The sequence below is a fragment of the Mytilus californianus genome, unplaced genomic scaffold (assembly GCF_021869535.1).
Source record: "Mytilus californianus isolate M0D057914Y unplaced genomic scaffold, xbMytCali1.0.p SCAF_8, whole genome shotgun sequence".
In the NCBI taxonomy this organism is placed as follows: domain Eukaryota; kingdom Metazoa; phylum Mollusca; class Bivalvia; order Mytilida; family Mytilidae; genus Mytilus; species Mytilus californianus.
Window position 1 is genome coordinate 80738673 of NW_026262734.1, and position 16546 is coordinate 80755218.

Genomic DNA, 16546 nt, shown 5'->3' on the forward strand with positions numbered 1-16546 from the left:
ACAAACTTCTTGCATACACAACACTTTTCATCCTCTTATTTCTGACTCACTAGCACTCTATCTACCGTGCACTCCCTAAGTTCTTACTCCACTTCGTCCTGGCTCCTGAGAATCACCGTCACTCTTGCTAAATTTTACAATATTTTCTTCACTTGTTTATCTTCTTCCTGTATCCAACTAGTCCATTCTGGCCTTTCTTACTATCTTTCATATTGCTGTCACTCACACTACTACTTACCTTCTTCCCAGGATACTTGTGCAAATGTTTGATCACCCTCTCTAACAGATTATCCTCGGTCACTGTCTTTCCACTTATAATCCTATTTAAAACAATCCTCTTCTATTTCCCTCCCCTTTTACTCTCTTCATGGCTACCACTTTCTATACAAAAAAATCATTGTCATTCCCTTTTGCTATCCAAACTTCCTGACTATTTATCATTCTACCACTCACAGAACTTTTATTCCCACTTGCTTTCCCAGCTACCTCAAAACCACCACTCACTTCACCCTCATTCTCCTAATCACAGATAGAAAGCTTGTCATCATTTACAGCGAATAAGCTCTTGTCAGTTGATGAACTATAAGTTCAATACTTTGCCTTTCCACCTGCCAGATGAACTTGATTGATCTACAAATATAATACAAAACAATAGTAATTATACTGACCCATTTGTGTTTAAAAACAGAAAGGAGAACATAATTTATTAAAACATTTGATATGTATCTAGATTTAAATTACTTTATAAAACCAAAGATATTGTTTTAAATGCATTTTTTATTTATTTATTAAGGAACATGATAAAGTAGTATCTAATTTATCTATGTTTTACTAGCTATTTATTATTTCGTCGCTTGTCAATAACCTGTGAGAAGTTCTAATTCTGCTATGTTTTAGTTTAGGTTTGCCCTCATTTATTGAATTAACAGAGAAGGTGTATCCAGATCTTGTTGATAGACAAGTTCAATTATTGAATGTGCAGTTTTGGAGGATGATAAATCCGTTAAACTAGCTAAAATCTCTGCGTCATTGTCAACATAAAATATCTGTCATGAATGCATCGGCGTCTGAAGTGGCGTTCACGCCGAAAAAATCATTGGAATTGACAAGTGTTTGGTGATCACCAGTGCGATTAAGTCTGTGAAAATATATTTGAGTAACTTGTAAAGAAAGTGAGAAAGCCAAGCGGACTAGTAATTTGTGGTGACACAACGGTAGCTGATATCATATGGTAAGTTGATGGAGTAGAAAGATCATTTGTACGTGTGCATGCCTGTGAAACAACAACAGTAGCAAGAGAAACAGCAGTAGCAGTGTGGGAAACAACAGGTTCAGATAGAAGTAACTTTACGCTCAGCCCATAACAATGGGTGTTTGTCACCGGGCAATCCTCTCTCCAACTCGTCCAACTCAATGTCCTGATTGTTAAATGCAGAAGCGGTTGCAAATGCAGACACTTGAATAGCAAGGGTATTCTAATCAACTATGCCTGTTTCCTCAAAATCGGACAATATTCGACCTCTTGAAAGATTTCTCGTATGCTCATAGGACAGTCATCCCTTCCCTACTGTTACCTGTTCTGCCAGGCACACTCATGGCTACAGGTGATACCAATACCTTGACGTGTCGATGTTCCACATTTAATTGGTCTCGTCCATGTTCGATATTTCTGTTGGAGATGGATCTTTGATATATGTGTGTCAATCAACAAAATACCTTCCAACCTTGATGGGATTCAGCATTCTAATTTTCTCTGGGTTACGAAGAACAAGCACAGGGTGTCTACGACGCAGAGCTGCAAGCCATTCCATACAAGGGACCCCATCCTTGAAGATGTTTTTCGACATCACCAGGATTGACCGGTTTCTTGACTGGTTTGGTGTCCACGGAGAACTTGGTCAGCAAGTTTGATACACGAAACTTTACGCTGGCTTCCCTGACGGGCATGTCTCCAAACTTTCTTAGTACAAAGAAGTAAAATGATCCCAGTTCAAGTCTGACAGAAGGTTATTTATTTATTTCTAAAGTACGGAATGTTGCATATCGTATAGGCATAAAACAGACTTCACCAACAGACCAAGGTTACACACACACCTACACTACTTCCTTATCTGAAGAAAACTACTTCCTTATCTAAAGAAAATACAAGAAACACAAAAAGAGATACAAGTAATTGATGGTTAGAACAATTAAAACATGTAAAAATGTAATATTCGGCCAAATATAACAACATAACTACAACACAGCAAAAAAAAAAAAAAATACAATAAGATTATCTAATGATTAACAATATCGCAATCAGCAGAATTTGGCGAATGGCAACTGCTGAAACCTTCAAAATGGTTCTTGGTCTGTATTACAGGGTTAATGACAATATGCTAAACTCTAGAAATACATAGTCAGGTGAAACTTAAACTATCATTTGAAAACAGAAAAAAAAAATCTAATTCTTACTTGTCATAGTGGGCATTGCAAAGATGTTTAGAATTAAAGTGCTGATGAGATCTGGTAATTTTAAACTGCCTTTATGTACGTTTACTACATTCAGACACTTGACAGTCTAAGATGTACTTCTATACCATCTAAATGGTCAATGTCGATATCTGGCACCTGTTTTGTCCATCCTGGCAATGCTGAAACATCCAAAATGGTTCTTGATCTGAATTACTGGGTTCATGACAATATGCTAAACTCTAGAAACATATAGTCAAGTAAGACTTGAAAAAATCCAACTTTAATGGTTGATAACTGGGTTATAGGAGACATTGCAAAGACGTTCTAGAATCATGGTGCTTGGTAATCCCTGGTAAGTTGATACTGCCTTAATTGAGTTTGACTATATTCCGACACTTTAGGAGGTACTTTTTTATCATAAAAATGTCAATGTCCATATCTGGCACCTGTTTTGTTAATCCTGGTAACTTTAACAGATAGTTGGAGCTCGTTTAGTTGCTTACTATCTAATAGGTTATTTTCTATCTTTGGTTCTTTCATGCAAAAATCTTTTTTTTTCACTGGTACCATAATTATGTTAAAAAGTTCGAAACATAAACAAATCTCCAACGAGTTGCAATCAACACCATCAGTGCAGAGGCGTTTATAATCCCTAAAATTTAAAATCTTTACATGTTTATATGTTTGAGGTGTTAAAAGACGAGGTTGTATAATGTTGCTACTTTTTGTTGCCGATGGAAGACATGCTGTTGTCTGCTCTATGGTCGGGTTGTTGTCTCTTTGACACATTCCCCTATTTCCATTCTCAATTTTATGGTATTCTATACTAGTATTATATATTAAGGCCACAGTTGTGTTTTTTTTTTTTTTTTTGCGTCAACTGAAAATGAAAAAACCTACCAGCCAGCCAAGAAAAAAAAAACACACACACCAAAAAAAACACAAAAGTTTAGAGCACCAAAAATGCAAAAAGGACCATAGATATTAGGAACAAAGTAAGACAATTCCATGCTAAACCCATTTGACAACATATATCAGGCAATAGGAGACGTTTAATTGGTATTAGATGATTAAATTAGTTGATAACATCTGTTGAAGATCTCATGGTGAACCCTTAACAATTTTAATTCACTTGAGTTGGTAAGATAAACCTTGTGCATATGTTACCTTTCAGGGATGTTCCAGAAAAAAAGACATCATGGGGCTTTGAAGGCACTTTTTATAGTACCCACCACCTTTAGATTTTATATCAATGTCTTTTGATGATGAAAAGACAACCCCTTGTAGTGTTTAAAATGAGGTGCTATCAAAGGGTCCCATGTATTTTTTTTTTTTTTTTGGTGCAGCCATTCTTTCTCAACCTGTAATAAATAATTATATAAATCATTTTTTCAACTTTTAATACTAAAAACTTTTAAAAATACAACAAAATTTATGACAATATGAAAAAACTGACTAGATTGGAATGTAAAATTAAAACAAAAAAAATGGGACTAGATCAAACAAAGAAACTGACTAGATTGATATGTAAAAATATACAAATAAAAATATGGGACAAGATCAAACAAAATAAAAAAAAAAATTGTTATATTTAAAGTAAAAATGTAAATTTAGTTTGATGATCCCTCAAAAGAAAGGAATGGTATTAACAAGAAATATTAATCTCAGAGGAATTGTCACTTAAGGCTATAAATCTATAACATTCTAATAAAACAACATATCAAATTCATCTTCAAATTTAAAATGTCTATTCAAAATAACTCCAACAACACCATGAACTAAATCAACTGTCAATGTTTTCTTGTTTTGGCTTTTTTCTCTCCTCTCTTTCTGGAAAGATGGCCAGAGTTAAAACAGTTTGTGCACACTGGGTAGACGGATTGATACGAACTTCTTTCCTCCACAGAAATGTCTTTTAGAGAAGGGTCAATTCCACGAACGTAACAAACGGGACGAAATTTCAATCTCGAACTATAGAAATGGGCAGATACTTCCGTTGCACAATTTATACCATCTAGTACACAACAGATCAGAAAGATAGGAAACACATTTCATATTTTGTCTCTTGACACATGAGAGTGATATGAAGTACCAGAGAAACCGACATAAATACAAGAATGGAAATATTTAAAAGAAAAAAACTGAACACCAATTGTTCATTTAATCAAGCATAATATTCATCAATACAGAATCAATTGTTGAAATATAAAAGATCCACACATATCACATATAATAAAAGACATTGTCTCAATGTGCAGATAAAAAGTTTTATTGAAAGTCTTCTTTTTTGCTAGTGTTTGCATATTTTAATAATGTACATCCCATGTTTGTTTTCACATGTATTGATATAAAGAATAGAGGCCCAAGTTGTAAAAACTACAAGATATAATACCTTCTGAAGAGGATGATCATCAGGGAAGAAGTCCATTCCACAGATGTAAGAGATGTCTTCCTCCAGGCTCTGTAGCAATATCAACTGGTCCTTGTCTAATTTCCTATTGGCATGGACACATCTGCAATCAATAATGGGAATCATGTATTTAAATCATTGTCAATAAAGATATAAGATAAACAATATATTCCTAGAATGAAGAACAAATTCTTGACATGTGATAAAACATGTAGTAATAAAAACTAGAAAAATGACCTGTCATAAAGGGCCCTATTGGCCTAAGTCCTCAAGTCCATAACTCGGAAACGAAAAATCTGAAACAATTCAAAATCGAAAGGGAGCTTTCTCTGGGAATGCTTTATATTGTTTTAAATAAATTTTATTTCCATTGGTAAAATATAGTTTCAAAAATACATATCTACATGAACAGTATATGGCATAGGATAGATACAAAAAAAAATGTGGTATGATTGCCAATGAGATAACTCTTCACAAGAGACCAAATGACACAGAAAATAACATGTATAGGTCACCGTACGGCCTTCAACAATGACCAAAGCCCATACCGCATAGTCAGCTATACACGGCCCCGAAATGACAAATGTAAAACCATTCAAACGTGAAAACCAACGGCTTAACTATTAAATGTACAAATAAACTAGTTTATTCCAGTTATCATACATTGGTTTATTGCAATCCTCACATCTTAGGACAGCTCTGACAGTTTTGCCTGATATTCTTATTCCTTTGTCTTTTGCTACACTCCCTATGGATGCTTTTTTCTGTTGGAGACTGGGTCTGTGTTCCTCTGAGGTGTTTTTTCCATATAGCTCAGAAAGTTTCTGATAGTGGTCTGGGTCTGTAGGCATAGGTACTGGATCTAAAAATAAAAGGATTGCTACATGCACGATTGAAAATTTAAAAAATAAAATGTCAAATTCTTACCATACATCATACATGTACCTATATGAAAGTTCAAGCAAAATTTCAGAATCCTGTGATTCATAGTTTCCATGCATGAGAAGTGTTCATCACATCTTGGAAAATCACAGATGGATGGGAAACTGATTCAAAGACATTGGCATCACTAAATACTACCGGCTTTTGAAGCGGAGGTAAAATTACATATATATATATATATATATTCAATCCAACATTGTAGGGATAAAAGAAATATATATGAATGCTTAAGTAAATGTATGCACAAATACATCTGCAAAATTCCATTCAATGCTTTATATTACATGTAAATAAGTACATGTACCATTATAGCTGTCAGAAGCATTGAAAAGATAAAATAAAATGAATCTTTAATACCTGGAAGGAAATGGACCTCATTAGAAGCCTCCTGTCCCCATGGTCCCCGTACTGGTCTGCAGAGCAACAGACTGCAAGGCTAGGTTCATGACAGAGTTCCATCTTTCTGCAGGGTTTTTGAAGGGCAACACCTCGCTGCCAACAAAACATCTAAGTCATCAATCAGAAATAGAGCAACAAGGGCCAGCTGAACAGACGGATATGTTACCCTATGGTCAGGACCTCCATCACTATAAATGACCCTGATCGGTTTACCAAAATAACCAGTAGCCCCTAACATTTGTCGAATTTCAGCTGAATGCCTTAACGGAGTTGACGACTGAAAAAGGCTATCCTTGAGTATTGTGCAGACAGTTCCTCTGTAAAAAGATCCATCCTCAATAGAATTCGGAATGTCTTGGATGAGAATTGTTGATGTATCATGATCAGCTACCATAAATGGCATGTCACCTTGAACGATTGTTTGTTTTCCCCCTGGCTACGGTTGCCATGGAAACACCAGGTTCGCCAATGGGTAAAGAAGCTTTGTCATCAACACAAACCAGTGCAGTAAATTCTTTGAATTTTGTACAAAATTCTTTCAAGTATCTGAATACAGCCGCACCATAATGTGCATCTTGGTGGTCAATGTTGAACTGACGAGACTGAACTTTAAATTTCATGTTAAATCGACCAGTAAAATGAAGCGCTGACTTCTGATAAGGATTTTTTGGTTGAAATTGTAAGAAAAGCCATTTTTCTGACGGAACAGGTACATTTTCTGGTAGTCAAGACTTAATAATCTTCCGTAAGTCAGGCTCCGACATAGCAATTCCACTATGACAAACTGTCCCGTGACGACGGTCACCAACAGCTTTTGCTGTTTGTTCATTGAGATATTTGTCAAGTTCTTCCCAAAACACTGTGAAACTTTCTGGTCGGCCTTCATTTATGTTTCTTAGATCATATACTATATCAGGATCATGAGAATCAAGTAACAACTTGAGTCTAGCTTGAACATCTTTGCTTGCTTGCGCTGACATTACACTCTGATCACCTTTGAGGTACTGATATAACTGAGTCATGATAGCGGGACTGATTTTTGTAACAAGACTAAATCTGTACATGAACTCTTTTCTCATAGCTCTGGTGTGAAAACTTGGAATAGTACCACTACTTTCAATTTTGTGTACAACTGCATTTGTTTTGCAAGGATCAACTGTTCCTGATTTCCAACAAAACCACAAACTGAACGATCGAGCCCCTGGGTGATATGTATACATTTCAATTTTATATGACAACTTGATACCTGTTATGTAGTCAAACCTATTCTTTCTATGTATAGTGAGAACATCATTGATAAATACTGGTTGGTAAGGTTCAACATCTTTTGTTATTTCTTCAAGATCTTTGTATTTTTCAATTTCAAATTGTATTCTGACACCGCCTTTGATGAATTTAACCTGAGATGATGTTCCATCGTCAATGCTTCTTGCTGGTTGTAAACTTTGATGAAGTTTCTTTTGTCTCTCATTGGTCTGAGTAAGATTGTCTATGTACACTTGAACGCCCCTGAGAGTGCTTTTTGAATCTAGGATTTGATAAAGTAACCGCAAAGTTTAATTTAATATCATACAATCCCTGTAGTTTCTGATCAAGGACATCTGCGCTCAATCTTGTTTTATTTTTGTGATTCCCAGGATTGTTGTATGTCTGTTCCAAGGTCATGGAATCGTTCAAGAAACAATTAAAAAGTTCTGGAAATTTGAAGCTCCTAGAGCATATTTTTGTTAAAAGTGGCAAAATATAAAACAGCACATATAAATATGCATCGACAATCGGTTTACCCACAGTCTTTACTAACCCACTAGGGAAGCCCATACTATTTTGCTGAAGAACTAAATCTATGAAGTCATTTCTCAAACGATAGTCTCCCCTAGTGCATTCATCTGGATTCGAGCCAAATTTTTCAGGGTATTCAAGCTTTACAGATTTTCCTGCAGACATCAGAACGTCAAATGCATTTTGTTTTGCTGTTAAGGGTTCATCAAGTTTGTAATCTTTAAGAATAAAATGCACAAAATGACCAAATAATTGGCAACCTTGTTTACATTTTACAGACAAGTTTGTTTCAATTCTGTCTTTCATATCTGCAGCTTGTGACACAAAGCACTTAATCAATGTTTTGTCCGAAATGGCGATGGCCTGTTTAAAACGAGTATTTGACGAGTCTCTTGCATTGGCCATAAAAAGGGCGTCCAACAGTTGGGAATATGTTTGATGTTGTTCAACATGGAAAGCGTATGGCGGCAAAACATCAACATTGTTATGTTTAACTGACACGCATACTAATGCTGCTTTGGAGGCAGCCGCCGTCATAGTTTTATTATTTTTTCTTCTCACATTTCTTGTCCTTTGTATCCTTGACACTTCCGAATCATTTATTTCCGTTAACACGAACGTTATACCACCGTTTTTGAAATCGCAAAAAAGATCTTGATCGAGGCGCCAATAACATTAGACATGTTTCCGGTAAATTTTCCGGAATTTATAAAAAACAAAACCGTTTCCGGTACATTTTCCGGATTTTTTTCTGTGTTTGTTTTTACGATTTCGGCAGTAAAAACCTAACCGCACGCGGACGCAAAACAAAGAAAAACACAACTTTGGCCTAATTGTCCATTTTTACATCTTCGCCGCCTTGTTTACATTTTACCGGAACTCCGCCAACGCGCTGTATTATGGGTAACTGTGAAATAGACTATAACCTCAAGTATTGCTCAAGTATACCTATGTACGTTTCATTGGCAATCCTATCTCATTAAATTTTGTTTAAAGAGGTCACGCAAGATTTGTTTCGGTTGTCCTAAAGTGTTGTTTAAAATCGTCTATTTGTGTGAGTATGAATTTTTTTAGACTGAATGTTCTTGACAAAATACATGCCAATTAAGTCTATTCGATGTTGGAATGAAGATCATAATTCTGAAAACAGCCTGTTGATATAGAATACCTGCATGTATATCATAGTTTCAAAGTTATTTGGGGGAAAGAGGTAAAATGAAACGCATTAAAATATTTAAATATATCAAAGGAGTAGGCCCAGTAAGACCCCTTTTTGGCCCCAAAATATAGCAATTTTACAAAATTGTTAAAATGTAAATTCTTAGCTTTTTATTGGAAAGAAGAAACTTCTGTTACATAAATATGGGCTGTTTTTGGCAATACAATGCACATGTATCGGGTACTAGCATCATTAAGTCATGCTAAATTACTGAAATCTTCGAAATTTTAGCATTTTGGTTAATTTTTAGACGGTTTTCGTCTGAAATGGAAGTGGCCGCATTTGTGTTCATTCTTAATATTTAAATGTAAGTTGTATTTGATGATAATACATAACATATATAAAGGTTGAGAATGAACACGGATGCGGCCACTTTCATTTTTGACAAAAACCGTCTGAAAAGTGACATATTATGGCATATTTGATAGATTTTTCATATTTAAGCTTGAATTTGAGCGTCTTTAATGACTAAATCAGTTCAAATCTTTCACATAAACTAATTGAATCGACTGAAGTAGACACTTAAGTGTTTAAAAAGTGTCCAAAATTTTTCATCAGATGAACCTGAATTTTGAGGCCAAAATCGGCCCTTACCGGACCTACTCCTTGAGGGTAAGCAGATTTTGAATATCATTCTCAAAAATCAATTTTGTAGTCCAGTAAGTATTTATATGTAAATAAAAAAAAATATTCAAACTTCCAATTATGTTTATACCAGACGGAATATAGAAACTAAAGGTATATCTGTCACACCAGACTCTTTGATGGTCATCGTCATAAAACATTCATGAATTTGGAAGTACACAGTACATTTAACTGATATACTTGAGTTATCTAGATTGTATTTCACTTGCACACTGGAGAAATAAAAAATATATTTTTCATGCATTTCCGGAGTAATAAAATAGTTCAAAGCTTTTTTATTGATATATTTAAGTGCATTTGCAAGATCGACAAATTATGTATAACTACAAACTTTTCAGGTAAGCACTTTAACCATTCAAACCAAACAGATAAATTAGATTGGTATTGAATGAACTTATCTGAGATACTAGGATATATATTTTAAACGCAAGACGCGCGTTTCATATACAAAAGAGTCATCAGTGACGCTCGGATCAAAAAAATCAAAAGGCCAAATAAAGCACGAATTTAAAGAGCATCGAGGATCAATCTTTTCGAACGGTTTTGACAAATAAATCTAAGGTTATCTATTCCTACGGTAAAAAATCCTTAGTATTTCGAAAAGTTCAAAGTTTGATAAACAATTAATTTTTAATAATGACAACATCACAATGATAATTATGTCAACACTGTAGTTGTGATTTAACAGAGAAGTTCCTGTGTATGATTCATTTTCATGTCTTGAATATAGTTATTTGATTTTCGCGATATGGTCTCATTGGTGTTTTCCGAGCAGCAAGAACACCCTTGCCAAAGTAAGTCGTCAGATTCGCCATGATTTCTGGTCAGAATGGGAACGTTAACTTGTGCGGCCATAGATCAGATATCAACCTCAATGCAAACGACATTCTGTACCAGCAGTTTAATCAGCCTGAGCATTCCATCGTTTCTATGACAGTTCGCATTATCGATAAAATATACCACAAGACTAACAATCCTCAACTTGCAACGCCTCTCCGTAGACAAAAAGAGGACTACTGGATTTGATAATTAAGAACTGCGACACCATATGGTTGCAATGACAAAATTGATGGTATAGGTATTCTATCTAGTCCTTCCTGTAGCTCGGTGAATGTGATGAATTTTCAACTCTACTCCTCGACGTAGACGCAGTCATGGTCATCGTCATTATACATCACCTACTCTGCATGATGTCTCTATTAATGACTTGCTGCCATTTATACAAAAGCCGTTAGGTATTAACCACATTCGCACGAAACTTCATTCATTACCCCTTTTAAAACTTCATTATCTGCTCAATTTATGTTTGGAAACCGCTGTTACAAATCCTCATTCAAACCAATACAAACTTACAGCTATCATTTCGGATATTGCAAGTCACAGACTTTTCAAACCAGTTCGCATTTGAAAAGATGAAAAGGAGAAAAGATCTTTTCTTAAACTTTCCTTTGCCAACAAAGGTCTCCATGGCGTCAACTTAGGCAATATCCTTCATCATAAATTAGTTCAGTCGAAAATACCTCCTTATTTTAAAGATCAGTCTGTACCAATAATTTCTTATACCTATACCAAACCAATTGCAACTAAAATTTTCAATTACAAACACGTTTTGCAGGATCTCAACATTGACGACAAGTCTAAACCTCCTGATTGCACCTGTGCTAGATCCCAATTCACATATAATCCGGCTGGCCACGTTATTACCGGAGACCTCAACATTGTCAATAACACTTCCCTGCGAGATTTGTTATCCAAAGGTCCGAAATATCGTGAGCCTAAATCCATCAATTGGAAATACAACTTCAAAATACTGATGGATTCAGTCGAGGATTATGCCAGGAAATGGGCTAAACGCGAGAAAGAAGATGTAGATACTCTTTCTGAATGGATTAAGTCTGTGAGGTCGTTGATACAAATCCGAATTAAGAAACTAAATGAGTCAATCAATACCCATGCTACGTCAATCTTTCAAGACCCCAAATGTTGCAAAACACTTGTCCTATCTCCATGACAAATATGTTGTTGTCCCCGCAGATAAAGCCCCAAACAACATCGTTTTTGTATGTAAATATCATTACATAAACTGCTTGATAAATGAATTAGGTATTGACAATTCACTTTGAAACTCAACATATACCCTCACGACACTTACCAAAGAGGAAATCCTTGATAATCATAGGTATGTTCTGTGTTCCTTTGGAATTTCAACCAAAGATGAAGAACTGGATCTTCCATCACTGTATTGGATACCTAAACTACATAAGTGTCCTTACAAACGACGGTATATTGCTGGGTGTTCCAAGTGCCTCACGAAACCTCTTTCTAAATTATTAACATCTATTTTATCAGCAATCAAAGCCAGGCTTCAAAGATATTGTGAAACTTCCTATTCTAGAGGTGGCGTGAATCAGATGTGGAAACTAAAAAATTCCAAAGATCTTTAAGAGTACATACAATCTAAGACTCTTTCATCTTGCAATAGTATTAAACATTTGACTTTTCAACACTTTACACAAGTATTCCCCATTCCAAACTAGAAGACAAATTGAGAGTTGGTATTGCTTTGTTTCATAAAAAAGAATGGCGAACGTAGATACAAGTATCTTGTCTTGGGGAGGGATACATCCTACTTTGTAAAGAATCACTCTGATTCAAACAAAAAATTCTCTGAAACTGACATTATCAAGATGCTTGATTTCTTGATTGACAACATATTTGTTACGTTTGGAGGACGTGTTTTTCAACAGACTTTCGGAAATCCAATAGGAACTAATTGTGCCCTTCTTCTTGCCGACTTGTTTCTTTATTATTATGAGGCTGACTTCATACAGGAACTTCTTAGAAAGAAAGATAAGAAGTTAGCAATATCCTTTAACTTTACGTTTCGCTTTATAGATGATGTTCTCTCACTAAATAATACAAAACTTGGTGACTATGTTGAACGAATCTATCCCATCGAACTAGAGATAAAGGATAATACAGATACAGTTAAGTCGGCCTCATATCTTGACTTACATCTAGAAATTGACAATGAGGGTCGGTTGAAAACAAAACTTTACGACAAAAGAGATGATTTTAGCTTCCCAATTGTGAACTTTCCATTTCTATGTAGCAACATTCCAGCAGCGCCTGCATACGGAATTTACATCTCACAATTGATACGATATTCCTGGGCTTGTATTTCCTATCATGATTTCCTTGATAGAGGGTTGCTGCTTACAAGAAAGCTTTTAAATCAAGAGTTCCAAATGGTGAAGTTGAAATCATCCCTTCGTAAATTTTACGGACGCCATCACGAGTTGGTTGACCGTTATGGAATAACCGTTTCACAGATGATATCGGATATGTTCCTTATGTCGTAACTACAATACCCTTCCCTTTTCACGAATGAGACCTACCGAATTAGACTATTTATCGGATTTGTAATAACATAAGCAACACGACGGGTGCCACATGTGGAGCAGGATCTGCTCACCCTTCCGGGGCATCACCCCCAGTTTTTGGTGGGATCGTGTTGCTTATTCTTTAGTTTTCTATGATGTGTCTTGTGTGCTATTATTTGTCTGTTTGTCTTTTTATTTTTTTGCCATGGCGTTGTCAGTTTATTTTCAATGTATGAGTTTGGCTGTCCCTCTGGTATCTTTCGCCCCTCTTTTAATTCCAATTTAGAGTGACGAGATGTTAGCATTGTCTTTGCGCGCTAAAGAACCCTTGCAACAACTCTTTCGGGGTCCGTAGGGTGCCTGTTGCAAGGTGAAACAGTGACAGTTCAAATTTCCGCTCTACGGTTGACGTCTTTCAAGCAGAACCTACCTGCTAGATTTATGGTTATCGTTATTTCGTCAGGCACATGCATGGAATATTTGCAATTGGACTTTCAACAGTCATCAATCAGAAAAAAGTTTTTTTTCGCTATTTAATAAAAAAAAAATCTTTTGATCTTCTTTTGTGGTAATTAATCATTTCACGCACCTCGGGGTGATGTGGGTTTTTCCCAGTCTAGTGGAAAGAAAATGTATAACATAATAAACGTTGTCCAGGAAAACAGCGATTTACAGGTACATGTAATAAATCGTCTTTAAAATCTAGGATGTTTCTCAGCTTCTCCCTATCCCGGACCTATCGTCGTTCGATTGTAGTTGAGAAATATCCTCTCGTTTTACAAAAAACATCGAAAAGCTTCAATTCTTTGATGACATTATTAATGACAATTAGAAAATTCACACATGATTAAAACAAGTTTATTAAATCACAAATGATTTACGTCATTGCAATTGATATTGTAATCAAAAAGACAAGAAATGACACCAGTTTAGGGTTAACTGTTTGCTATTTAACAACACGAAATGTTACCAGGTATATGCCTAGATAAAAATTCAGTGTTTCGAAATTCCAAAATGGCCGTCATTGTTATGGACTCAGCGGAAAAGTTTATCATTGACCTTAAGGGAAAGCAAATAAAAGCAGTACTAATAAAATATAATGAAATCTAATAGGTACGTAACATGTAATGGGTCAAAGTGATACATGACTTTGGAATTTTGAAATTTGCTAACGTTACCATGGAAACGACGGAAAGTTTGGAGCAAAACTTTATGAAACTTCACAAAAATGTTAACTGGGAAGTGCAGAGTTGACATATGAATTTAGAATTTTTAAAATGGCCGCCGTAACCATGGAAACATCCAAAATATGAAAAATTCAAAGTGGTCCAAACTTTCTGAAAATTAAGTAATAAAACGGGCATGCCGTAATTCTGGAAATGTGGAATTAGTATGGCATCCGTTATTGCTAGCAATTACAAATCTAGTTGTCGATACTTTTCTTTTACTAATCTTTTACAATTATGCATGTACGAATGTGAAAAATGAACGGCGTTGATAATTGAACATCACAACTCTCATTTCAAATTTATTAAAAACACCAATTTAACAACACAACATTTTTGAGATATAAATTTCCTTGAACAAATGGTATGTAAACACAATTTGCAATGCTTTCCTCGAGACTTTCTTATTAAATCTCTTCTAGTTAAGGGTATTGTGAAGTATTCACTTGAGTGGCCATTCAAAGAAGATTTTCCATAGTACATTTATCTTTCATTTTTTAAAGGATGAAATCAAACCATGAAGGTTTTGGTAAGGTTCGTGTTGCTTAGTCTTTTGTTTTCTATGTCGTGCTTTGTGTACAACTATTTGTCTGTTTGTCTTTTTTGTTTTTTAGCCATGGCGTTGTCAGTTTGTTTTCGATTTTTGAGTTTGACTGTCCTTTTGGTATCTTTCGTCCCTCTTTTTTAACGGTAGACATGCACAACAAGATAGATATAAGAAGATGTGTTATGAGTTCTAATGAGACAACTCTCCGTCCATGTCAAGATTTGTAAAAAGTAATCCATTACAGGTCAAAGTACGGCTTTTAACACGGAATCTTGTCTTAAACCGAACAGCAAGCTATACAGGGCCCCAAACAATTACTAGTGTGAAACCATTTAAACAGGAAAAACAACCGTCTAATCTATATGAAAAAAACGAGAACTGTTATTATCCACATCAACAAACGACAACCACTGAACAAGAAGTTCCTGACTTAAGACATGTACAAACAAATGCAGCGGGTTTAAATTTTTTAACAAGCGCCAACCTTCACCCTAACCTGAAATAGTATAACATCTCAACATAGAAAGACACATTATAAAAATATCAATTGAAATTGCTTAACTCAATCAAAAGACATATTAACAAAAATAAGTGAACATACACTGAACAAATAGATTTGATCTATGATGCAATGTAAATATAATATTAAATAAAAAAAAAAGGAGGGAGATGTAAAACAATATCAGAAAGACAATTTTAACCTTGGATAAAATGACGTTAAATAAAAGAACGTATACAGGTGAATATATTATTTTTGTTGTTGTAAAGAGTACATGGAGTACGCAAATACTTATAACAAGTTAAATAAATGTGTTGTTCAAAGTAAGAGAACAGCAGTGAAAATGTATCGTCATACGAAATACTTATTAAAGGTTGTATATATCAAAAATAGTGAGACGCGATATAACACAAAATTGCATTACAAATTGTATCAACAGGTCAAATTAACACACAAGAACGATTTGAGATTACTTGCAGTTACTCAAAACTAGTTAAGCTACAAACAATTAATAATAAAAAATCATATATCAAAACATAAAAATCAACTAAAAAACATACCATTGATTTGGTGTTTTAACGCCATAAACAGTCAAAGACGACATGTCATGTGCAATGTCAAAATAACAGTATCGACAGCTGTAAAAAGTAAAATCACAAAAATACTGAACTCCGAGGCAAATTCAAAACGGAACGTCCCTAATCAAATGGCAAAATCAAAAGATCAAACCTTTTAATAAATATGTACTAGTATACTGTTATATTTAGATAAAACAACATCTATATAGAAAATGAACGTGGATGTGTATTTATACATCCAAGAAAAACAAACTTCGAAAACAGTACAAATTTAGCTATGTTATAATTTGTTAATAAAAAATTTGATATTTGTGCCAATGTAAACAAAATTCAAAGATCTAATTACAACATTGAAATTTTTTTAAAGGATCACATAGTCATTTCCGCGTTTTATGAACAAAATATCACCGTTAAATTTAGGATGTGAAATACCGTTTATAATAAGTTCCAGCTAATTTTACAAAT

General features: G+C 34.8%; 1 protein-coding gene across 1 annotated transcript in view; it reads right to left on the reverse strand.

Moving 5' to 3' along the window:
• Positions 1 to 588: 588 nt before the first annotated feature.
• The window catches only part of LOC127712863 (uncharacterized), a 107447-nt gene continuing 91489 nt past the window's right edge, over positions 589 to 16546 (reverse strand). Inside the window, exons 7-8 of the mRNA XM_052219469.1 lie at positions 4847 to 4967; positions 589 to 630 (exon numbers count right to left, since the gene is read on the reverse strand). Of these exons, the coding sequence (XP_052075429.1) occupies positions 589 to 630; positions 4847 to 4967 (163 nt within the window). The remainder of the gene's footprint in view (positions 631 to 4846; positions 4968 to 16546) is intronic.